Raw genomic sequence first — 25628 nt, 5'->3', positions numbered from 1 at the left:
GTGGGTTAAGTATATGAATTTGCTGATATATATATATATATAAAAGTCATTTTCATGCATGCTCGTAAGCAGATGAGCCCATTAATGCCAAAATATTTTTTAAAAAAAAAGAAAAAGAAAAATTAAAACTGAAAAGCTCAAATTGCAAGTCTGAACTGAACCTGAAAATTCACGAAAATCAAATCAAATCCTAAAGTTGACTTAGAAGGATCGAAATATTATTTATACGTGTGCGCGTGTGTCTGTTTGTCTAGGTTCGTACACATATATGTATTATAAGTGGAATTAATTAATTAATTGTTCCATGACACGTGCATGCATGCTGGTGAGGCCAATTTATGGCGCCGGCATGTCCATTATCTTATATACCATTATATAACTATAAATCTGTATAATTAAGTACAATTATGGAGCCGAGAAAAAAAGAACCAATTAATATTTGAGGTAGATGCATGTTTACGTAAGCCTAATTAATTGGGACACATGCTCATTCATTGGCCAAGATAAATAAATAGAGAAATTGGAAAACATGCATATACGTGTTTATGTGATCTAAGACTAAGAGGCATCTTATATTGTAAGCTTAGCTCGAAACTTCTTAACTAATCCCACGTCCCGAAATTGACGAGGGGAATCACATGACTACTGGAAACTCTGAGAATCGTTGCACATTGAAAGATGCAAGTCCACCATTCCTCGGCAGCCTTGGAGATGGATGCTTTAACGGTTTACATCTACCTGCTCCTGGTTTCAATTTGCCTCTGGCCTAATATATATAGGAATGTATCCAAATCGATAGTGCAGAGTTTTGCACCCTAATTTTCTCTCTCTCTATCTCTAGTTTACCCCATCAATATTGATTTCCTATTTGGGTTTATGGAGCTCGACCAATCGTTAAGTTAAACATGCCGACTTCTGCTTGTATTCGACTAGTACATTGTCACGATCACCGGTTGTTAGTAAATATAACGTACAAGTGTACTTATAACTTAATGGCAAAAAAAAAGTATCATTATAACTTAATGAGTGGAATTAAAATCAAGAAGGATGAGCAAAATAGATTATAATTACTACAAATAATAATAATAATAATGTTGAAGATAATTCGTCATTAATTAAATCTATTAACATACCTGCAGGGACTTTGCTCTTGAGAAAGACCAAAAGAAAACAGCTGCAGCAAGATGAATATTAATCGAGGCAGTAGTGATGTGGAGAAGAACACTCACATACATTGCCTATTTATAGTAAGGAAAATGATAAATAAATAAATAATACGAATTATTAATTTCAGCCCAAGAAATACGCAACTGGAGACAAATAAATTAGAATTTCCATAGAATTGTTCGCAGGCTCACTTTTGGTCCCGTACATATTTTGACACTAACATTTATTATTATTATTATTATTATTATTTTCCTTTTGTTATCTGTCACATGTTTGTGAAGTCAAGTGGATACATACAAGCACAAGACCTCATATAAAGGGTTGATCTGATCCAATTGCCAGTATCATCTATTAATTAAAAAAAAAAACCAGTATCTTCTCGCGGCGCTGCCATATATAGGAAACTTCCGTTCCTTCGACGAAAGCCTTCCAAATAAGTATTTCATATACCATGCTTATATATGGACCTTCTTTTGTAATTGTAACCCAAAAAAAAAGAGTATATTTTGGGCATATCCTCCGGTCAAGATCTACAAAAAATTTATGTAAAGATAACCCAAAGAGTCGTCTTCATTTTTCCGTGTTAGAGAAGAGGATATATACTAATTAGTAATATTTAGGATAAATTATGTAAAGATAACCCAAAGAGTCGTCTCCATTTTTCCGTGTTAGTTATACTATGATACGAGGTTAAGGCAGTTGCCTGATAAATTAGCAAATGTAATTTTATAGAAGTATCACGTAAGCACCTATCGGTTGAAAATGATATGCAAAAAGAGGAAGATGGATGAACATGAATTGGTGTAGGTGGTTCAAGATCTGATCAATCTTAAGCAAAATTTTCTGTTCGAGTCTGTGAATGAAAACAATATATGACCAAGATAATTTTATTTCTTAATGAGTCGATCGAGTTCAAAGTTGAATTAGCTAGTATGCAAAAATTAGCTGGAAGAATAGAATCTTTCTCGCGATTGCATCTTGCATAAGTGGTGCAAAAAACAATATATATTTTTCTTTTTCCTCCATGTAGTATCCTTAATCCTTAATCCTTAAATAAACTAAATCTCTTGCTCCCCCTCCTCTTCAGTGGCGAGTAGGATGAGTTTCTCCCCCCGTGGGGACTCACTCTCCTCTTTTATTTATTTATTTCTTTATAAAATTTGATTTTTTTAAATAAATTTTTAATTCATTTAACTATATAAATTCATGTTATTTCGGTATGCACCACCTGATATTCGAAAGTATAACTGATCTGATTAACCTAGATTTAAGGGAAACTGGTCTGTTAAAGATAAAAACTTTCCCTATCACAAGTGCTACATCACCTAAAACCAATCACGTTCATAAAAAGTGTTTCCAATTTAGCACCAATTTAATAAGTCCCTTTTATTTCCTTTTACCTGTTCACCAGCTAGTGAAGCTTCTCGGAAGTGTTCGTCTAAAATATTTGTTATGTCGTGCTTTAATTTCATCCTAAGACCGGGCGTCCGTCGACCTCGTTAGTTTGGTCGAATAGAGACTCGTTCAGTTCTTAGACAATCTGAAGGTTCCGTTCCAAATGCTTCACTGATTCTAATTGATAGGGACTTACCTGTAACATTAATCATTTGCAACCTCATAGTTTAACTTCCCTGCACGCACACATCATCGACCGCTATTGGAAGTCAATCTGTCTGGTCGTTCAAAGTCCACTTGCGATGCTACATTCGAGAGAAAGTGCAGTTCTAGATCGAGAGCTGAATAAGCAACTCATTCAATGTGATTTCGGACCATTAAGTAGGTGGAAACTGCACGAAAAATGGTACATCCCCTCTACCGTAAAACCAATCAGTTTTTTGACAAGCTCAATTCTTGAAGCATAACTAAAAGTTCTATGCTAAACAAGACGTACCATATCGGTCCCGTTCCATGATGCAGATTCACCGATTCCAACAACCTGGGGAAGTTTGTATTGATTGCTGTTCAGAATCATCGTCTGATGGGTTGGTTGCGGAGGATACCCCCAACACCACCGAACCATATGCAAAACATGCCATCCTTCAATTGATTTGTTTGTCACAATCTTGAGCCTGCACCCGAACCTCTTATACTCATTTGCAAGCCACTCCAACAAGGACATCTTCTCCTGGACCTCCAGGTCCGTCGAGGTGGCTGAATCCCAAAAGTTGTTCTGGTTGAGCTCCTGCTTAGGTGTTTGACGAGAACCTCGCTCGTTAAAAAAAGATAAATAAATAAATAAATAAAAGAGAAATATCTATATATCACATACAATCAAGACCTCGCGATGCAAATCAACAGTCAGAGAATGGTTATAAAGTTTGTAATAATAATAATAATAATAATTATTATTATTATAATTTTCACAAACTGATCATCTAAACCAAGAAACCTTCTAGCTGTTTTGCTTTGTGACGGAGTATGACAAGAAAAGGAAAAAGAAAAAGAAAAAGACAGGTTCTAAGCTAAGAATGATTTGCTTCGACTGCTATAAACCATAGATTGACTGCTCAAGTTTACTGACTTTACTCCTTAAAAATAACAAGGACCTAATTTTCCGTGTTCATATGAAAGGGTTTGCATGCGCAATGACATCGAGTAGCCAAACCTAAACATGATTCAGATGTCGATTCCATCATTACGACATGATTTGTGCCATAATAATCTGCCTGTACGAAAAACTCAGACACGTGCAAGACAGAATTAATTCGTGCCGATTACAGCCCAGCCCAGCCCGATCGAGAGAGAGGGTGAAGTTCAACTATCGAGATTCATGGAAGAGATTCATGTGGCAATGTGAGAGAGAGAGAGAGCAGCTGCTGCTGCATAATTCAGCAAAATTAATTCCATCGAAATAGTAAAATTACATGACATGAGCACCCCGCGATTAGAGGAAAACCATCATTTCTGATGGGGATGAGAACACGTAGAAAATGAATCTTTCTCGCGCTTTCAATAGCATAAAGTCGTGCAATAACAATGCATGAGTCCGATTGATGTGTGTGGTGTCTGATCATTTTCCATTACATCTTTAATTATTATTCATACTATTTTTTTTTAGGTTAAAATGATGCTTATTCATTTTATTTAAATAGTTAATAATTAGTATGATGATATAGGATACAAAGATCTTAAAAAGAACAAATAGAGAGCTTGCCTTCTGGGCAGGACTCTCCGAAGTTGGGCGAGCCCTGAATGAGTGGCTGAGGAGCCTGGGTTAGAGGCTCGCGAGCCTACCGGTGGGCTCAAGACGCCACCGCTAGCCTGGATCTCCGGCGGCGAGGCGAGAAGCCAGTGCTGGCGATGGCAAGACTGGATCTTGATTCCTTGGCATCCATCGTCATCGGATTATGTCCTTTCTTTTTTTTTGGGAAAAGGCCAAATTTGGCCCTCAACCTTTAGCTCTTTTTCCATCTTAATCCCAAACCTTTTCTTTGGCTGGATTTCGTCCTCAATCTTTTCCGCGCGATATGAGTTCAGTCCTTCCGTCCAAAATTCTGTCCATTTTCCATAACATGTATATTCGTCAAATGAGAGTGTGTTACGTACGCAACAGATCACAGTTACTCTAAACCGATTGTTATAGAGCAAATCCCATTCTTTTTTTAATTAGACCCGTAAACCAGACTAAGATATTTTTCGATTCTTTTAGGATTCCAACCATCTATCGGTGCGTGAGACGATGAAAGAGAAGCGATGGCTAGAATCCTAAAAGAACCGGAAATATCTTAGTCCGGTTTACGGATAGGATTAAAAAAAGAATCGGATTTGCTCTATAACAACCGGTTTAGAATTACAGTGATCTGTTCCGCAAGTGGCGCACTCTCATTTGACGAATATATATGTCGGGGAAAATGGACGGAATTTTGGATGGAATGACTTAACTCATACCGCGCGAAAAAGATTGCGGACAAAATCCAGCCAAAGAAAAAGTTTAGGACTAAGATAGAAAAATGGTTAAAGATTAAGGACCAAATTTGACATTTTCCCTTTTTTTTTTTTTAAGTTAGTTCATCCTCGGAATCTCGGATTATGTCGAAATATTTCAAGGCGAGAGAGACATTATCCAGAATGAAAAATTTATTGCCTTGTGTGACGAGAGTTTTCTCGAATGAAAGTTGAAATCTTAAAATTACAGTTCTTTCATGCTTCCAAGTTTATGCGCGATATACGTGCATTTCAGAGAAATTACAGGTTCAAATCGAGAACCGAAGCGACTTGTCGCAATGTGGATGATTAAGAACTTGAAAAAATGTGAAGTAATGGTACATTCCCTTGCCCACCACCTGCAAAGGGTCCGGATGAAGCTAGTATTTGGTCACAGGGACTAATTCTCCGCGTTTATTTCCTGAGTCGAGCATTGCGAGCAGCACAGCAACATCCCGAGCTCCTTCAACAAATGAGCAGCGTGGCTCGGCTTTATATCCACTCTCCTTCTGAATATAAAAAATATGGAGATGAATGGCAAAATTAGATCAAAGTGCTTGTACTAGTACGAATGCTTCTGCCATAAAAAAGAGCTCGCTCCAATTTTCACGCATATCTGATGAAAATATCTATGGAAGTAATAAACAATGGCTCAAGTCATCTGTGTCATTACCACCTTGACCGTCACTGTCGATACATCATGTAGAAAGGCTTTTAGTTCTTCAGTCACTCCGCTGAAAGGATAGAAGGTGCTCTTGCACTGACCATCGGCGCCATAGAAGGAAACCTGTGATTGGAACCATAAACAGAAAGAATACCCAGTTTAAAGAACATAAAACTTCTCAGAGCTTGTGCGAAATAGTGCTTGTCAGGAGGACGGGAGGTTTTCACAATACCACATAACCATGTCTCCCGTCTTGGGTCCCACGATCAACCTGCACAGTTCCCTTCAACCCAACGACCCGCCAGAATATCTAAGGATCATTCACGCATGAGTTAGAGTATATAAAAAGTAGGCAACGACAATGAGGAAAGATCTATCCTGTCAAACTGGAACATGCCTTGGGCGACTGGGAAGATACCACCATTACAAAAACTCCGGGACATCCATTTTCCAGTTGACTGCAGGAAAATTTGCAGTCACATTACTTCCAATCTATCTGAGAGGTCATTTTCCTGCGAGGAAGGAAGCCCGTGAAGAAGAGACTTACAAGGCAGAGGATATGATATCTGGTGGAGGTAAATTCAAGTCCACATGAGAGGTTGTAGCGGACACAGAGGTGATCTCACATCCAACGAGCTGCTCAATAAGAGGAGGAAGACAACTTCAGTTCCTGCTATCATTCTCCAAATTGAGAATGCATGGGTTTGATCCTATGTTTATATGCATCAAATAGTTTATACAGATTAGGATATCGCCCTAGCAGCTAACTGGTTGAATATTGATGTACAGATTCCACTTTGCTTTCTACCAAGAACAATGATGAGTAATAAGGACTCAGGAGATCCTTAGCTCAAAGTGATCTTCATAATAACTGGCAGTTTGAAGCAAAAATAAGTTGCAGAGCAATATTTAATGAAATAATATTGGAAGCAAGAGCTTACCATCCTCAACCCAGCAATAAAATGCACTCCCATGTCAAGTATGAAACCGCCCTGCCACAAGGAAGAGGCTTGTCAACACAAAGATGCTGAGAGATGGGTTTAAGAGAATATTATTGGATGCTCAGCAAGAGTCATGCAATCTATTTTAGTTACAGAATTAAAGTTTGATTGACCATGCCTCGAATCTTAGAAAAGTAAACATGTTAATGTACACTAAAATTGCGCCTCCATGAGCTAGAGAAGTATGGGTTGGAACTGTTCATTGATCCTTCAACAATTACTTGGACAGTCATCATGTCTCCAATTTCAGCCAATAAACTTTTGCCCTGCCAAAGCAATCATAAGAATGATGCAAGAAAATCCTTACCAAAAATCGGATTGAAAAGAATTCCCCAAGCAAGAACAGCCGAAATATACAAAGTGGTACCTCAACAAATGCAGGTTCAAAACGATAATTCTCTGCCAAAGCCCAAATTGGTTGACCAGGCGAGTTTGCCAAAATAGAATTGTAGCTTGCCAGAGCCATTTCTATCTCAGTAGTAGCTGCAGAGATGAACCTATATTCAGCAGTGTGCTAAAAAGGCCTGTCTCTAGAAAACATTTCCTGGCTATAGAAAAGCAGCCAAGTGATGAATGCGTGAGTGCAAGAATCTAACTATGAAAATGAAGGAATTCGGTTAAAACTGAAGAACTCACAAGCTGCCGCGGGTTTTTCTGCATATCCATCAAAATCAGCCAGGAGCAGACATGACATGTCCAAACAAAAAGAACTTTAGTATCAATCGACATAAATTGCAAAGGTAAAATGTAAATAATGTTATCCCAGTAACTGCACTTATGTCTATCAATCATGTCCTGGCCATGAGGCTGCTGCACCAGTGTTTGAGTTTGAACCACCAACACTGCAGAACTAGCTTTCTCCACATTTCATCTACCAGGAGCCTCCTATATTTGAATAAGAAATGATAAAATAACCGAGAAACCTATTGGGGATTCTCTGCCTAGTCCTATGAGCCCACCAAAATAGTGGGTTTTACATGTTATCACCTTGAAGAACATGCTTTCCCGCTTTTAGCAGCCTCAGTGACATATCAACCTGCACAATTCGTATGCGTGCAAGTAAGCATCCACGATAAAATTCAATGCATATAGTGGTGATCTAAATGGAAGATCAGCCACCTGAGTCTGTCCAGCCAAGACTACAGCAACAGCAGGGATTGATTCATCTCTTATAATCTCTTCAAGACCCTCGTCCCCCCACTTGCACTCCACTTCCGGAAAGTGCTTTCTGGCAATGTCAACTGCTCCTCTCGCTGACTCCTACCACACAAAAGAGCATCTAGTCTGTAAATACAGGACCACATGTCTGTCTTACCATGTCATGATAATTTACATCGATCGGTGCCGATTGAGCAGACACATCAACAATAATCATAGCAACCTACTAGGCAAATACATTCATCGGGTTCTACTACGTGCGAATTTCATTCAGTTTGGCTATGTCGAGAGCCACTGAAGCAATGTGGATTCCGTTACTATGTGATTAGTGATTCAACTTCTCAATGCAGCTAGCTAAAATTCCGTTACTATGTGATTAGTGATTCCACTTCTCCACTCGCGAAGGATTGTATGGATGAATGTTGACTGAAATCGGGAGGGAAGACGGAGAGAGAGCACAACAGAGGGAGGCGAGTGAGCGAGTACCTCGGTGCGGCTCCAGATGGCCTTGACGAGGACGAGATCGGAGATCTCGGAGAGCCTGGGGATGTACTGAGAACGGACGAAGATGCCGGCTCCGAGGATGGCGATCTGAGTTCTCTTCTCCGCCATGGCAGTTGGATGTTGGGATCTCGAGAGCTCAGACTCGGAAACTTCTTATTACAGAGGGTTGAGCTTTCCGTTGATTGGGATCCGTCCTCTGCTCGTGCAAAATTGCGGAACACACTTACAACTGTGATTTTCTGACCCCCAAACATCAGCAAAATTATAAGTTTACCCCGGTTCTTTTTATGTTTTTACCAAAGCAACCCTCTACGCAACCAGAACTTGACAGCATATGGGATTCGGGTCAGTTTGGATTTTGTATTTCACTACCCGGGACCTTGGGCAACTCGACATCTTCGTGGATTTTGTAAGCCCAATGAAGGGCTCCCTGGACGGCCGCAACAGGAATGCTGAACCTCTGTTAAGTTGTATTGGTTTGAAGTGTTATCTTCTTCACTCGTAGAACAAGTTCTTTTGGCTGCTTGATCAGCGTCAGAATGCGCTACAACTTTGATGTATGTTACCATCGACCTAATTGGTTAGTACGCAGCTCAGGTTCGAACGTCATTCCACCACTTACCACTTCTCGGGAGTAAGTAATCCATTTCCTCCATTCACAAACTGAAACATGCTCTTAACAATTTCATGGTCGAGATTAACGCGCATAGAAGTCGAAAGCAACATGATCATCCCTGCATACCACTTCTCTGGCGATATCAATATCTAGTACTTTAGTAAATACTAATTACGGAATTCATCAAGGGGAATATCCTTTTGTAATCTTTGTGATATCTTCCTCACTATTTCTGCTACAAGATCACGTCTTGTCACGACTATAAGCTATGCATGCCTCATCACTGGGCCTGGTTAGGTTATCTCCACCAACGGCGCAACTCCTTGCTACTACCCATGGCAGGCTTCGGCGGCTCATGAGGGTGAGAATGCAGGCTGATCTTGGTCTGTGTCCAGTCCCTTACATGTGAATCTGCTCTCTCATGTGTCTCTGATCATAACATCCTGGATGACCTGAGTGAGACCATCCCCGTCAACACAGTGTGGCAGAGAAAGGCGGCCACCCTGAAATTCACAATCCAGTGAATGAAGCACTCGCGCATATCCTATATACGCAGCAATGAATCATCATCATCAGCTACAGCAATGCAGACTTCTTAACTCTGGTAATCAACAACCATCACATATTTAGGCAATATCCTTGTCTTCAGGATATTAGCCATAGCAATCTAAATAAAAGAGACAAATACAACCAAGAAGAATTCACCTGCAGAGTCGTGTGAATGGTTACAAAATTTTATTGAGCAGATCAGCGGAGTGAAGATTGATATGAAGACAACACTCATGCTCTTGGAACACGAATGACTTCTCATGTGTAGCAAATGGTTGACCTCACGTCACCTAGTCACTGCTCTGGAAATGGTAGGCATCCTCCGAATGGGACATGCTAGAGAGAGTTTACAAACCACTGACATGATCCCAATTGCTTGCAAAAACTGTCAGTTATGACATGATATTCATGCAATTAAATCAGAAAGGACTTTGGAGGAGCAGAGCCATTAGACTTACAAAGGTTGAAGAATTCCGGCAATTCATATCGATGTTCACCCGATTCCATTTGCTTTCCTACCAATAATCTTTACATGAACAGACTCCATCCTTGAAATGATGAAACCTGGTCCTGTCTCTGACGATTATCTCTCGAGAATAAACCTTGGATATGAACTTTGTGGCTTGATGGCAATCTCCACAAACTCTCAAATTCTTCACGATACGAATTGTAGCTCCTGGCGGGGTATTCATTATTCCAAAAGCAATGGCCAGCTTCTCACTGTGTCTCGATAGAGCTGTCTTCTTATCTTCCTCATCATCTATATCAAGCAAAACTTCACTGACTTCAGGAACATATCCTGCAGTCTTCAACTTTGTTCCCATTTCGTCCAAGAACAAATAAATCTGCCTGGTCTGAGGATGGGCACGATCACCCACGAGGAACTGATGGAACGCACCATTCAGCTCAATCGAGCTGCAACCTGGTGTTTTTGTCCTCCCGATTGATTCGACCTTCTCCCTTAAAGTTCTAGCTTCCTTCCATCTCCCAGAAGCAGAGTACACATTAGATAGCAAAACTTGACAACCTATGTGGTTTGGGTCCAATTCTTGAATGATTTTTCCGATCCTCTCTGCCCGCTCAACATCTTTATGGATTCTACAGGCTCCAAGCAAGGCACCCCATATCGCCGCATCAGGAGTCATCTGCAAGCTTGAGATTATGTCCTCAGCTTCGTCTAAAAGCCCTGCCCGACCAAGTAAATCTACCATACACCCATAATGCTCAATCTCCGGCTTGATGCCATAAGCACTTTCCATCATTCTGAAATATCGTCTCCCCTCATTGACCATGTTCCCATGGCTGCAAGCATTTAGCAATGAGACAAACGTGACTTTGTTGGGACAAACCCTTTCAACCTCCATCTGCTTGAATGTTTCAATAGCTTCCTCACACTTCCCGTGCATCGCAAACCCACCAATCATGGCATTCCAAGGCCATACCTTCCCCCTCAGACCACGTGCACTGGAGAAAACCTTGGACGCAAATTCTACCTCCGCACATTTTGCATACATGTCAATCAGACTAGCAAGGAGCCGTTCGTTCATCTTAATCTCATTCTTGCCAATGAAAACATGGATCCATCTTCCCTGGTCTAATGCCACTAGGTTGGCACAGGCTGAAAGAGCGCTAACCAGCGTGAATTGATTAGGTTTGGCCCCACTCCGCAGCATCTCATGGAATAGGTCCAGGGCCTCCAAGAAACAACCTGCCTGAGACATCAAAAGGTTACATCAGAGAAAAACTTTTCCACATTTAAATGTTGAAGCATGCTACAGTTTGAGTTTGTAATTTAAGATGGTATTCGTGACTCATAAAAATTTATGCTGAAGCACAAGTTTTGTCACTATAATCTCAGACCTTTGGAATCTCCTACATCATTCAGTTCGATTCAATTAATGTAACGCTAGCTTACACTTTACGGGGACCATTATTCACCCTGTGAACATTATTATTTTGCATATCTAACAGTTGCTAAGAGCTATTATGCTGTTGTTTATGGCAGAGTTTTCTCTCACCTGAACATAACCGGAAATCACACTGCTCCACGAAACGACGTCTCGTTCCGGCATTTGCTCAAAGAACTCCTTAGCTTCATCCAACTTCCCTGACCGGACGTACCCGCTAGCCATTATATTCCACGAGAACATGTCCCGACTCAGACTCCAATCAAACACCCGCCTGGCCTCATCCACCAATCCCCAGTCCGCATACATCCCAATCAATGCATTCGTAACAAACAGATTACCCTCCAACCCAGCTTTAATCCCATGGGCCCGAACTTGCTCCCCATCACAAACTCCCAGACTGTTCCCACACGCCCGGAAGAGGAACACGAACGTGTACCTATTCGGCCCGAAAGGGCAATTCCTCAGCATGGATCTGAACAACAACACAGCATTGTTAGCCGAACCGTTCGTCAAGGAATGGGCTTTGATCATCGTATTGTACAGGAAGACATCGCGGTTTCGGCCCGGAATTCGATCGAACACTTGCTGGGCATAGCTCAAGGACCCGAAGCTGGACTCAGTGAGGAGCTTCAGCAGCTTGTTTGCCGAGACGGGGCTGAGGATGTGGCTCGACACCACCATCTGGGCATGGACTTGCCAGACATGGTTAATGGATTTGCATGAATCGAGGAGCGGCAGAGAGGTTTGGCCGTTTAACGGCGTTCTGACGGTTGAGAAACAGCGTTTCATTTTTGGGGAACGCCGTCAGGCAAGGGAGCAGGCGCTGGGAGCGATGCTGATTGGTTTCTCTTGCTGTGGATTATCTATTACGGAATCTATGAGGGGTAAAAATTGAAATTACCATAAGAAATGTGGGTAAAAATGCGAAATAGAAAGTACTTGACGGGGCCCACGGCGAAGGAACAAAACTTCGTACTTCTTTTTTTTCGATAATGACAAAACTTCGTACTTCTTTTATGTGAACTCCAACTCACTGGTTGTTGACAGTTTTATAATGCGTTTGATTTTTTAGTTGAATTGAGTTTAGTTTTGATTTTAATTTATTTATAATGATTGTATTGTTGAATTGTGATAAAAAATATGAAAAAGTAATGAATAGTTGAGAGAAAGTAATGATTGTGTTGTCGAATTGTGAAAAAAGTAATAAATAGTTGAAAGAATTTAATATTAAAAATTAAATTGAATGGTAAAAAAATTAAAAAATGAGAAAAGTAATGATTGTGTTGTTGAATTGAAAATAAGTGGAGTTGAGTTGAGTTGAGTTGAAAATTTTTAAAAAACCAAACACACCATCAATGATGTAAACTGTGCTGCTCCCTAAGGGAATGCACGGATATCGGATATATCCAAAATAGGTCAAAACCTATATGTTAATATAGGGTTTTGATAGCTCGTATGGAAAATGGGATATGATTCGAATGTTGAAATAAGAAACTAGTGAAAATCGATTCTGATTCTTGCATATAGGGTATCATGAACAGGAGCCGGAATCGATACCGAACCCTAATAATATAGCCACTAATTTTAAAAAAAAATTGTGAAACCTAACCCTATCATATCGTTCTTCTCTCCATCTCTTCAGTTTTCTCTATTCTATTCTCCCTTTCTCGACTCTATCGTTTTCCTCCCGATAAGCACAAGCTGTACGACTCCCCTGGGACTGTCTTCGACTCAACTCCATTGTTCTCCTTCCGAAAACGGGGAGTACGGTACGACTCCCCTCCCCCTCCCCCTTCTCCTTCTCCTTCTCCCTCTCCCATCCCATTCCGTTTCAAATTTCCAATCAATGGTGATAACTGTTGCCTCTCCATTTGCTTATTCGCTGAATTTTGAGTTTCGAATGACTGTTGCTTCTTCTCCTCAGGTGTGGTATTGGCAGTAGCTTCGCTTTGATGTTCGATTCGAGGCTAGTGTTGTGGTTTGTAGTGTGGTGTGGTTGGTGCCGACTGTTGCTTCTCTTTGAGGTTCAATTCGACTGCATGCACCTGCTTGTGTGGTTTGTCGTAGGGGTGTGCACAAATACCGGATACAATCGGAATCGGTCGGAACCTACCCGTTATGATGGGGTCTGGGTAGCTCGTATTAGAAATATGATAGAGTTTGAGTATTGAAATAAGGAACCGGTGAAAATCGATTTTGGTTTTGTATAAGGGTACCCAGAACCGGAACCGAAACCCGGATAATATGGTCACTAATTTTTTTTTAAAAGGTGAAACCGAACCTTATTCTATCGCTCTTCTCTCTATCATTCAGTCTTTTCCATTCTCTTCCCCCTTTCTCGACTCCATCGTTCTCCTTTCGACGACAAAGAGTACGGTACAACTCTTTTCCCTTCTCCTTCTCCCGTCCCCTTTCGTTCCAAATTTCCAATTGACGACCACAACTGTTGCTTATCCTTTTGCTTATTCGCTGGATTTTGAGCTTCGAATGACTGCTGCTTTTTCTCCTCAAGTGCGGCGCCGGCATTAGCTTTGCTTTGAGGTTCGATTCGAGTCTAGTGTTGTGGTATGGCTGGTGCCAACTGTTGCTTCTCTTTGAGGTTCAATTTGACTGTATACATCTTCTTATGTGGTTTGTGGTGTATTGGTTACCTATTGTGTGAATTGCCGAGTACTGTGGTTGTGCCTCTATGGTTTCGTGTGGTGTTCTATGGTCTTCTCTGTATTGTTCTGTTTACAAGTTCTAATAGGATACCCGGAACCTGTGGTATAATATAGGTTTCAGGTAGGTTCAAGGACTCAACGGGGTGGGGTCCGGTTCTAAAATCTTAAAATCTATTCCTTACAGGGTAGAGCGCGGATATTGCAAAAAAAAGGGATATCCGGACTCGTACGAGCCTACTGGTCTCCACTTTTTCAATCAGTGAGGCAATTTACTCCAAAAAATAAAAGGAAAAAAAAACAAATATGTTTGATTACATTTGACCGTCTATTCCTTTCGAATATATTTGATTATAATTTTCATATATTTTTCTCCTTCCCTTTCAAGTATATCCTGAAAAGTTAATTTTGAAATCGAGCACGTGCTACTTACATTGTCAAAAATTTAAATTTATAATTATTTTAATGTATTATTCTGTATGTTTTAAACCATCTTTGAAATTTTTTTTTGTCCAGGCTTCGCCCGACTAATCCCTGGTGAACCCCCGGCGACGCATGGAGCGGGTAATCACGCCAAAGGCGCTCCGGTGGCCCCAAGGGGATTCGAACCCGGGTCTCAGAGCAAACTTGGGTGCTCATTAACCACTAGGCCAAATCCCTTAGAGTTATGAACTCATTTACGTTAGATCAATATATCTTCTGCCCAATAACTTTTGAAATCATTAAATTAACTCATTTTAGTATGACAAACAAAAATGAATATAAACAAATACGCATGTAGTTTTCGCATATAGATACGAATATGTAAATAACATACTATACATGGTACATTTATGATATAAAATAATGAATAATTTATAATAAAAAATATAATGAACCGCTTAAAAAAAAGGACCTTCTAAAGTAAAGTTTAATAAATCTTGCAGAGTAGCACGATCAAGTTTTGGGTTAGTATATATCACTTCAGATTTGTCTATTATCATACTTTGACTTTTCAACCAAGTGATTAAAAAAGATCGGTATCTGCTTATTGTAGACTCCTTTCATATTTCAAAATAATAACATAAATGGCCGTGAACAGAACAGTACTATAATAAATATACATATATACATGTACACACCTATATATATAAACACGAGTAGCATATATTTACCACGTTTTTTTTTTTTTGGGAATGAATTGCGGTCAATCTGAGACAGCTGGCGAAGCATTTTTTAGCCATCCACGCATAACACGGCAAACTCGCCAATACTTTGGCAGTACTTCCGAAAGAATTAATAATTAATTCTTTTGACTATGTTTAGGCTCATGATGTGTAATAATTAAATTGATCCGTAATGCTGAAATCTCAATGAAAACACGTGATTTATAATTCTCTGGCACCGCATCGATCCCCCCATGCAGCAAAAATTTCTAATCAAAACATGCTATCCACGCAAACATTGTAATTGTTGTGGACGAAGATAGATCGATTCTTTAACCATATACACGGCAACGTGATTGGATGCTCTTCAGCTGATGATTACACCTTTCTTTTTTAATTAATTAATTAATTGTCAAGATCAGAGACCTACTCATCCCGACCAATTGCACGCACCTTTTTTTTTTATAGCTCATGGCATCCTTTTTTTTCCCTTATATCCGGAATTTTAATAGACGCTAACTACTTCAATTGAGCCGTATCGACTCGCTAAAGGGTAAAATTCTTCTAGCGTGGATTGTCTTTATTCACAAAAATCAAACTCGAAATGTTACTTAAAAAAAATAAGTATCGAACTATTTAAATAATCTCACATTGGTCTGATGCTATCTTTTTAATTCACAAAAGACTGGGTCTTATAAATTGAAAGGATAAACCAAATTGTACATTTTTGTCATCTTTCTTTAACTTCAATCTTTCCAATTAATTAAATAGGAAATGGAAGAGGGTCTTAGTCGATGATAATTTTATACCCTTCAAACGGTAAAGAGAATTCCATACTTGTTCATAATTCATAAATTAACACGTCCTAATTAGTACATAGCTTAATATACATCAGTGTTACAAAATAAAAATAAAAATCAATCCACCATAGCCTGAATGATCCATGATCTCCGGCTAGAACGGTATTACATAGAGCAATGGCGGAATAGATTTACATTGAGGGATACATATATATGGTCTCTTTGAATGGGACATGAAAGTTAACGCTCCAGCCTCGTATGAAGCCAACGGACAGCAAATCGAGCTCAAGAGAGTTGATTGTGATAACCGGAACCTCAGTATCATCAACGAGTTATGCGCGTGGGCGGGATCTTGATATTATAAATGAGGTGCATGTAGTTAATATAAGTACATATAAGTCGAAGCAAGTCAATATAGGACGCAAGAAAGAAGAAATAGGACTCTTGCTATGTTGAATCTTCAGCCATAAATCAATTCTCGATCTCGTGCACGGTGATAAAAACGTGTCGTAAATTCCTGCCCAAAAGAAAAAAGAAGTGCCCTAATAAATTAGATACTTAAAGTTTATCCAATGCACTAATTAAATTTCTTTCTTGCCCCCCTCTCTATATATATAACGGAAGGATTTGCTTCGCCACTTCACAGCCCCAAGTAACCTCTAAAACCTCTAATCTAGTCAGAGGTTGAATCTCATTGCCATCACCCAAAGATAGAAATATGATGTTGAAGCCACAAGTTCACTCATCCCCTGTCAAAGCGGATGACCGCAAGGCAGCTCGACCAGGGTTTGCCCCGGGGAACATCAGAGCTATAGTGACCGCTGCTGAGAATGCAACAACGACATCCACTGTCAAAGCGGTGGTAACTGTGACACCGCCGACGGGTGGGGCACTATATGAGCTCGGGATAAACCGGGGGCTCGATGTTATTACTGATTTGATGGGGAAAACCCTTCTCCTTGAGCTTGTTAGCTCAGAGCTTGACCCTAGTAAGTAGCTCATCAAGATATATATATATATAGCAAAGATTTATACGATTTTCACCGAATGAAAATTCACTAAGCAAAGAAATGATTATCAAAACCATTAAAAATGCTGTAATTTTAGTGTAATTAGTGCAAACCTTATTTAGAAAATGCTCCTTAATTGGAGTTTATATTTTGGATTAATATGATATACACATACTTATTTTGCATCATAAAAATTTACTCTTCTCCTTTTCTTAGCAATATACGCACGAAAAAGGAGTTATGGTGATCCCGTCCTGATGGCCTTAGAAAGCCCGATTGCCTAATAAATTTTTCACGGGTTTTTTTGGCTTTTTTAATAATTTTTAATGAATTGTAATTTTATCATTTTTTTTATGTGAACCTCGGTATCTTGAAGTCCAATTGGGCTCCAATTAATCCTGTCGAGCATGGTCAGCCCATTAAGGGGTAAAGTTCTTCCAACGCCGATTTTCTGTGGTCACAAGGATTCGAACTTGAAACCTTGCTTAAGCGGAACAAACGCCAAACCGCTTGAATCAACCAACATTGGTATAATTTTATCATTTTAAATAAATAATAATATCTGATAAGATCTAGATATAAAAGATGATATGTTTATTTTTTTCTAATGAGATGATATTAGTCACAAAATATTTAATAAATCATGAATATTTTAACATAATATAGTTTGAATTTTCTAATATAATTTTATTATCTACATACTATTAAATAAATCTTGAGTTTATGATTTTTAATCAGTTTTTATATTTTTTAATAAATTACGAATTTTCTCTATTTTTGGATAGATATGGTTATTTACAGTATAATATTATAATATTTTAGATTTAATTGCATAATTTTTTTTTTAAAATTTTGAATTTTCAAATGATAATTCATGAATTTTTTGTTTTATAAATATTTTGATAAGATAAGATGTTATTTATATAGTATATTGTGAGATTTAATAACTCAATCCATTATCATCATATTATAAATAATAAACGTGAAACATATCTTCTTTTTTTTTTTTATCAAGATAAGTGGACCCTTTATTAATCCATAGCAAAAACGGATACAGGTAAAATGCCCGATTAGAAATTACAAGAGCGGAAACAAACAGTTAATCCATCGGACAAACTACAAAGGAAGATTGAATGAACATCAAGAAAAAAGATACAATTGTAGTTTGCTATCGTGAAACATATCATTTTAAGTAGTTATAAATTTATGACATAATCTTATTTAAAAATTATATATTTTTTTTTCTCAAGAAGAAAACTATATATTTTTTTATTGCGTATTATAATACAGTTTATGTGATATATCTGTTAATAATATCTTAAAAAATTAAAAACATACTCCAAAAATACAACATTGTACACTGTAGAAAAGTATTCGTACGTAGGTGTGGTCCCTAAGGGAAACCCAAAATACTTTTTTTTAAAAATTTTTTTGTCTTTAACTGTAGAAAAAAACAACACTCTATCGTATTATCTGCCAGAAGAGGAAGAATCTTGTAAAAGAAGTGATGTGGGGATTAAGGAAATTTACGCATTTTTCTTCGTGAATCCTGAAAAGTGGAAATGTATAATTAACTTTTTTTGGGCGAATAATGTATAGTATAACTTTGAAACCTAGTTACTGTCTTCCTGATATCACCGGGTACAGTCATAATACGCTCGATTAATTTTCCTTCTTTAGCTAATTGCGCTTCTATTTTCCACTGAAGCAACGGGATTGGAGAAACCGACGATCAAGGGCTATGCGCACAAGACGGAGCAGAAAGAGAACGAGGTGAAGTACGAGTGCGAGTTCAAGGTCAGGGATGACTTCGGGGAAGTGGGAGCGGTCCTCGTGGAGAATGAGCACCACAAGGAGATGTTCCTGCGAGACATAGTCGTCAACGGGCTCCCCGATGGCCCGGTTACCATAAGTTGTTCATCCTGGGTGTGCTCCAAGTTCGATGACCCTAAGAAAAGGGTCTTCTTCATGAATAAGGTCAGCCTGATATTTACTAAACGAGTCATAACTTTTGAATCCGTTAAGAATTTATTTATTTAATTATAGATATGACGCGATGTAAATTCATATATATATATATATATATATATTTATGAAAGTACTTTTTTTTAGGGGTGAAATTGCGAAAATACATTTCATTAATGAATTATGTTGAATTTGGAGATGATATACGTTTCATGGGAAAACAAGTTTTCTGAGAGATGTGATAAAGTTTGTTTGGATTTTCATATGTTTATAAAGGAATGCGGTACCACTTCAAGTCGTTCCAAACAAAAGAATAATATGGTACCACACTTTGAATTGAACGATGGATTGACATTTTGTCGGCTAATTAGCTAGAACGCACCGCATGAATAGTTAAGATATTTTGGGGCGCCCTGACTTGGGTTCTCTTGATGGAACCGGCGCGATACTGCAGTTGTACTTGCCCTCGGACACGCCGGACGGGCTGAGGAGGCTAAGGGAGGAGGAGCTGAAGGTGCTGAGAGGGAACGGGCAAGGGGAGAGGAAGACGTATGAGAGGATATACGACTATGACGTGTACAACGACGTCGGGGACCCCGACAGCAGCTCGGACAAGAAACGACCAGTGCTCGGCGGTAAAAAGTTCCCTTACCCTTGACGTTGCAGAACCGGGCGACCTCTGTGCAAAACGGGTAAGCCTGTAATGCATACCATGCATACACATGACAATATCCGTCCGTTCGAAATTTCCAATCATATCATTAAATTAAGAGGGACCATTTGATAAGATAAAAGACTTACTTTATATTAAGCTTTGGATCATCAGACGTCGGGGGCCCCGCGTTGAGGCAACTCAACTCGTCTGGATTTTCATACCTTTGCCATTGAAAATGAATATTTGGCTTCGATTGTTTCATAACTATCGAGTCGAAGAAAAAAGGAGTTCCTAGCGGATTAGCCCCGTAATGAGCAGTGGAGAACGAGACTCATATTAGATCAGTTACCCGAAATATCCAAGCCGAAACTTCACTTCCTTGATCGAGCAGTAGTTTTTCATTTATTGTTCGTAATAGGATCTGAATGGATACAATTACCCTTGAGCTCCGCCTACACCTCGGTGAACATTTCATGGTGATGCTGACATATATACGTTTGTTGAATGACAAACAAACTTCGACAATAATATATTAAAATAATATTCTATAGAAAACTATATAATATAATAGGATGTAAATAGTCTATATTCATAATTATTAATATGTAATAATATGGTATTATGTATTTGTGTAGACCCGGAATCAGAGTCGAAGAGCCTCAATATTTATGTACCGAGGGACGAGGCATTCTCGGAGGTGAAGAACCTGACATTCTCTGCCAAGACGGTCTATTCGGTCTTGCACGCCTTGGTGCCTTCCCTGGAGTCGGCGATAATCGATACTGACATCCCCTTCCCTTACTTCACTGCCATTGATGAGCTCTTCAATGAAGGCGTGACATTGCCCCATCTGCCAACAAAAGGCTTCTCAGACCTCCTCCCGAGACTAGTTAAGGCCATCGAAGACGCAACCAAAAATGTCCTGCGATTCGAAACCCCAGAGACAATGCTACGTAAGAAACAATCCTATTCATCCCGGTGCATGAATATGGCGATATTCAGGAAATATATCGAATTTTCTGATAAATCCACTCCTGTTGGACCGTGCAGGAGACAGTTTCTTCTGGTTTAGGGATGAGGAGTTCAGCCGACAGACACTTGCCGGCATCAACCCTTACACCATACAGTTGGTCACGGTAATAAATATCAGTGATCACATTCATATAACAATTCATACAAAATCCGGTATTATAGACAATATATAACTTCGTCGACTTTCTAAAGCTCCGCCTAAAAATATATCCAGGAGTGGCCCATGAAGAGTAAGCTTGACCCATCGGTCTACGGTCCAGCAGAGTCGGCAATCACCTCAGAGATCATCGAACTGGAAATCAAAGGATTCCTGACAGTAGACGAGGTACTTTCAGCAGAACCAAGGGAAAGAATAGAACTCTCTACTGTCAATTGTTTCTATACTAACTAACTCGGGATTGGTCGGGTTTGCAGGCGATAAAGCAGAAGAAGCTGTTTGTTCTGGACTACCATGATCTGCTACTCCCATATGTGAGCAAAGCAAGACAACTCAAAGGCACAACACTCTATGGATCAAGAACGCTGTTCTTTTTGACCCCGGATTGCACGCTAAGGCCCGTAGCTATAGAGCTAACTAGACTGCAGATGGACGGAAAGCCACAGTGGAGGGAAGTTTTTACCCCTGCATCTCACGCCACCGGTTGCTGGCTCTGGCGGCTTGCCAAGGCTCTTGTGCTCGCTCATGACTCAGGAGTCCACCAACTCGTTAGCCACTGGTATGCTTCCAGTTATATGTATACCACCCAATGTCGACCAACATAAGATCTATGATTGTGCAGACCAACCCTGAACAAATTTAGCTGATACCAAAAGCGGGTGATCTGTTTCAGGTTGCGAACACATTGCTGCACTGAACCATACATAATCGCAGCCAACCGACAGCTCAGCGTGATGCACCCTATATACAAGCTGCTGCACCCGCATTTTCGGTACACAATGGAAATCAATGCCCTCGCCCGTGGACACCTCATCAACGCTGATGGAATCATCGAGAGTTGCTTCTCCCCTGGCAAGTATTCCATTGAACTCAGTTCTGTGGCCTACGATCAACTGTGGCAGTTTGACTTGCAAGCCTTGCCTAATGACTTGATTAACAGGTAGGGATGAATCAATCCATGGAGCTCACGATGAACTATAAATGCACACGTTTTTAGGAATTATGTTATATCGATCCTTCACGTTTTCAGCATCGTCCTTCCACATCGTTAACAGCTAACTTAATTTCAATGTAGTTGGATTTGCAATAATTCTGGGATTGGGCACATGAATTTATGTCTACTAATACATGGAAAGTCTCTCTTTGGCTGATCGACAGAGGATTGGCGGTGGAAGATCCGTCGGCACCACACGGCCTGAAGCTGGCGATTGAAGACTATCCCTTTGCCAACGACGGCCTTCTCATATGGGATAGCCTAAAGGAGTGGGTCACCGACCACGTCAATCACTACTACCAGGATTCTAGCCTTGTGCAGTCCGACCAGGAGCTGCAGGCGTGGTGGGAAGAGGTCCGAAACGTTGGCCACGGTGACAAGAGGGATGCTGCTGGGTGGCCAGAGCTGAAGACCACCAATAACCTTATCCAGATCGTCACCACTATAGCGTGGGTGACGTCGGGCCACCATGCGTCCGTGAACTTCGGGCAGTACCACTATGGCGGCTACTTCCCAAACCGGCCGACCATCGCGAGGACAAAAATACCCCTTGAGGACCCCACGGAGCCAGAGCTGAAGGAGTTCATGGACAAGCCCGAGGCCTCCCTCTTGAAGTGTTTTCCCTCACAGATGCAAGCAACGAAGGTGATGATAAATCATGTGATTTCTTCGTGTGACCGAGTGCACGTAATTACATTTTTTGTGACAACAAATTATTTACATTTTCATCAGGTGATGGCCGTCCTGGATGTGCTTTCCAACCACTCACCGGATGAGGAATACCTGGGTGAAAATGCCGAGGCGACATGGAAGGAGGACCCGATAATAAATGCAGCTTTTGAGAGGTTCAATGGGAGATTAAAGGAGATCGAGGGGATCATCGACGCGAGGAACCAGGATATGAAGTTGAAGAACAGGAATGGGGCTGGGGTTATGCCGTATGAGCTTCTCAAGCCATTCTCGAAATCCGGCGTGACGGGGCAGGGAGTCCCATACAGTATATCCATCTAGAGAAATATCGACATCACCTCCTCGCCTTGATCTTAATTATTTGCCTATTGTTGTTCCAAATAGGTGGGGACCAAGGCGGATGAGATGGGATATTTTCGCGCGGTTCGGTTCAATACGCCATGTATCGTGATGTACTAGGGCGGCTCTAACAGTTCCTTGAATGTACTGTACTTTGCAAACGAATGCATAAAGTAAGATATAAGTTGGATGCGATATGCTTTTCGTGAAAATATCTAATTGAGCATCACATTGTACAGTCGACCTTTGTCGTCTCAACACATCGAAGCACGGAATAGCTAGTAATCTTATTCTCAATTGTAACGAACCCACAAACTCCTTTTAAAGGTATTGCAAGAAGCTTCCAATATGAATGGCGCGCGGCAAACCAACTGCACCTTACAATAAATTTTACATGAACAGTATGGATTAATCTTATGATGCATTAAAGAGGGTAGAGAAGATTTCCATAATGTATGTAAAATTACTTGTGTGAAAATTTTCGAGAAATATTTCATTATTTTTTAAACTGAAAATTAAATTTGATTTCAAGAATATATTTAGGCTCGTGGAATTGAAAATTATTAGATTAATTTACTTGTTTTATTTTTTCTATTTTAGTGTATTTAATATGATGCATTAATGAGCGTAGAGAAGATTCTTAATTTTCAATATCAAAATTGTAGAAGATATTTTGATTTACATTTTTTATGAATAAATCACTTATGTAATTCAAATATTTCAACTTTAAGAAAATTTAATAGAATAGAATTTAAGTTTATTCCATTCATTTTATCAACTTTTAAATAAATAAATAAATTGTTCAGCAACACTTTTAATTTGTAATTGGATCTAATATTAACATAATACTTGTAATAGCCTTTTAAATATTACAATTAATGTTTTGAGAATATAATGAAGCATTCGTAGCATTGAAAATTGGATAAAGAAAATAATTTAAATTAATTGAATGTGAAAATTTTATATTTATTCCTAAATTATACGAATTCTTCAATCAATTTTCAAAATAATCCAATTACGTTTTCAAGAATATAATTAAGCATTTGTACAATTGAAAAATGAAAAATAAAATACTTTTTATTAATTGAATTTGAAAAGATATATTTCTTTCTAAATTGTATGAATACTTAGATTAACTTACTTGGATTATTTTTTTTCTGAGGTCCTTACTATTTCAATATTGTAATTTTTTGGATAAATGGTAGAGACTTTTATTAATCAAAAGGGTTTACATCAAGAGACCATTTACCCAGTACATCATCAACAACATCAAATAACTCCCAGTCTACACCTCAAGAGAAAATTGATTAACTATTAGCACTATCAGGAGGGTAAAAGATGTGATGGACTATGACAGAGTTTACAATTTTGTGAGAGAAACGGGGGAGCACATATAACTTTGCTTTTACATCTGCAAAGATCTTTCGAACCATAGCCGCTGTAGATGCGGCTTGTCCTTGATAGATTCTAGCGTTCCTCTCTCGCCATATGCTGTAAATGTAGTGTGTCCAAAGTAATTTTAGGCAAATCACATCAAGCTTCTTGTCTCGAAGAGAGGATATCCAACGAAATTCCGTACTCCAGCATACTTGTGTTCGGTGTAAGCCGATTCGAGCCAACAAACTTCTCCAAATTACTTCTCCAATATTGTAATTAAAATAACTTGTGTGGAAATTTTTGAAAAATATTTGAATTTTTTAAAACTAAAAAATTGAATTTGATTTCAAGAATATATTTAAGCTTGAGGAATTGAAATTTATTAGATTAATTTACTTGTATTTCTTTTTTCTATTTTAAGTGCATTTAATTTGATGCATTAAAGAGGGTAGGGAATATTTCATTCATTTTATGAACTTTAATAAATAAATTCTTTACCATCACTTTTAATTTCTAAGTGAATTTAATATTAACATAATACTTATAATAGCCTTTAAATATTACATCTCTTCTTGAGAGATGGATAGTTTCTTCTCAATATCCGTCTCAATAGTTGAGATAGCCTACATTATGACGGAAAAGTTTGTCTTAATTTAAGAGACGGAAGTAAAGATGGAAAATTCCATATGATGTATAGAGTCAGAATTTGCTGTCTCAAGTTTCCGTCTTTACCCTAGGCGAGACGGCAAATTCCATCTTACAATTTGCAACGTGATTTTTATAGATGGAATTGAAAGAGGGAAATTTTGGACTCCATAGGCTGATAGAGACGGATATTGGCTGTCTATATGGAGTCGATTTCCAGAAGTGAGTGGGCTCTGGATATTCTGGCGATATCAATATTTAGTACTTTAGTAAATAATAACTACGGAATTCATCAAGGGGAATATCCTTTTGTAATCTTTGTGATATCTTCCTCTCTATTTCTGCTACAGGATCACGTCTTGTCGCGACAATAAGCTATGCATGCCTCATCACTGGGCCCGGTTGGGTTATCTCCACCAACGGCGCAACTCCTTGCTACTACCCATGGCAGGCTTCGGTGGCTCATGAGGGTGAGAACGCAGGCGGATCTTGGTCGGTGTCCAGTCCCTTACCATGTGAATCTGCTCTCTCATGCGTCTCTTATCCAGGGTGGCACTGACAGGCGGCCTCCCTGCAATTCATGATCCAGTGAATGAAGCACTGGCGCATATCCTACATACGCAGCAATGAATCATCATCATCAGCTACAGCAATGTAGACTTCTTA

The 25628-nt window shown here is 39.3% G+C and overlaps 3 protein-coding genes across 11 annotated transcripts; 1 reads left to right on the top strand and 2 right to left on the bottom strand.

Annotated features, from left to right (window-relative positions):
* Positions 1-5226: 5226 nt before the first annotated feature.
* On the bottom strand, positions 5227-8627 carry LOC116210762 (dTDP-3,4-didehydro-2,6-dideoxy-alpha-D-glucose 3-reductase). 2 transcript variants are annotated; one of them, XM_031544805.1, is made up of 12 exons: positions 8401-8627; positions 7876-8016; positions 7744-7792; positions 7393-7410; positions 7124-7239; positions 6909-7022; positions 6697-6747; positions 6303-6391; positions 6153-6213; positions 5988-6065; positions 5768-5878; positions 5227-5600 (listed from the first exon to the last, which is right to left on the bottom strand). In XM_031544805.1, exons 1-12 carry the CDS (start codon positions 8524-8526, stop codon positions 5472-5474), a joined length of 1083 nt encoding a protein of 360 aa, XP_031400665.1. In that variant the 5' UTR covers positions 8527-8627; the 3' UTR covers positions 5227-5471. The 2 variants fall into 2 exon arrangements, with proteins under 2 accessions (XP_031400665.1, XP_031400664.1); XM_031544804.1 differs by having other exon boundaries at positions 5765-5878; positions 8401-8626.
* A 422-nt stretch (positions 8628-9049) lies between these two features.
* LOC116210759 (pentatricopeptide repeat-containing protein At3g62890-like) lies at positions 9050-12342 on the bottom strand. 8 transcript variants are annotated; one of them, XM_031544800.1, is made up of 4 exons: positions 11602-12342; positions 10042-11295; positions 9740-9968; positions 9050-9537 (listed from the first exon to the last, which is right to left on the bottom strand). In XM_031544800.1, the coding sequence occupies exons 1-2, from the start codon at positions 12280-12282 to the stop codon at positions 10099-10101; spliced, it is 1878 nt and encodes a 625-aa protein (XP_031400660.1). In that variant the 5' UTR covers positions 12283-12342; the 3' UTR covers positions 9050-9537; positions 9740-9968; positions 10042-10098. The 8 variants fall into 8 exon arrangements, with proteins under 8 accessions (XP_031400660.1, XP_031400661.1, XP_031400662.1 ...); XM_031544801.1 differs by having other exon boundaries at positions 9740-9958; XM_031544802.1 differs by having other exon boundaries at positions 9050-9578; positions 9740-9940.
* Positions 12343-16734: 4392 nt separating this feature from the next.
* Positions 16735-23137, top strand: LOC116210758 (linoleate 13S-lipoxygenase 2-1, chloroplastic-like). The gene is given in 10 exon segments (XM_031544795.1): positions 16735-17087; positions 18817-19085; positions 19528-19765; positions 20364-20681; positions 20779-20864; positions 20975-21085; positions 21175-21476; positions 21591-21857; positions 22076-22556; positions 22644-23137. Coding segments are annotated over 10 exon segments (2622 nt in total). The 5' UTR covers positions 16735-16816; the 3' UTR covers positions 22923-23137.
* Positions 23138-25628: the final 2491 nt, after the last annotated feature.

Source organism: Punica granatum, chromosome 6 (assembly GCF_007655135.1).
Source record: "Punica granatum isolate Tunisia-2019 chromosome 6, ASM765513v2, whole genome shotgun sequence".
Classification (NCBI taxonomy): domain Eukaryota; kingdom Viridiplantae; phylum Streptophyta; class Magnoliopsida; order Myrtales; family Lythraceae; genus Punica; species Punica granatum.
This window is presented reverse-complemented; position numbering and strand designations above follow the sequence as displayed.

Coding starts and splice junctions, on each gene's coding strand:
- LOC116210759 (XM_031544798.1), bottom strand. CDS start 12,282: ATGAAACGCTGTTTCTCAACCGTCAGAACGCCGTTAAACGGCCAAACC. Junction 11,296..11,601: donor TGATTTCCGGTTATGTTCAG/GTGAGAGAAAAC, acceptor TTGATGTCTCAG/GCAGGTTGTTTCTTGGAGGC.
- LOC116210762 (XM_031544804.1), bottom strand. CDS start 8,526: ATGGCGGAGAAGAGAACTCAGATCGCCATCCTCGGAGCCGGCATCTTC. Junction 5,879..5,987: donor ACGGGAGACATGGTTATGTG/GTATTGTGAAAA, acceptor TTCCAATCACAG/GTTTCCTTCTATGGCGCCGA. Junction 5,601..5,764: donor CGACAGTGACGGTCAAGGTG/GTAATGACACAG, acceptor TTTTATATTCAG/AAGGAGAGTGGATATAAAGC.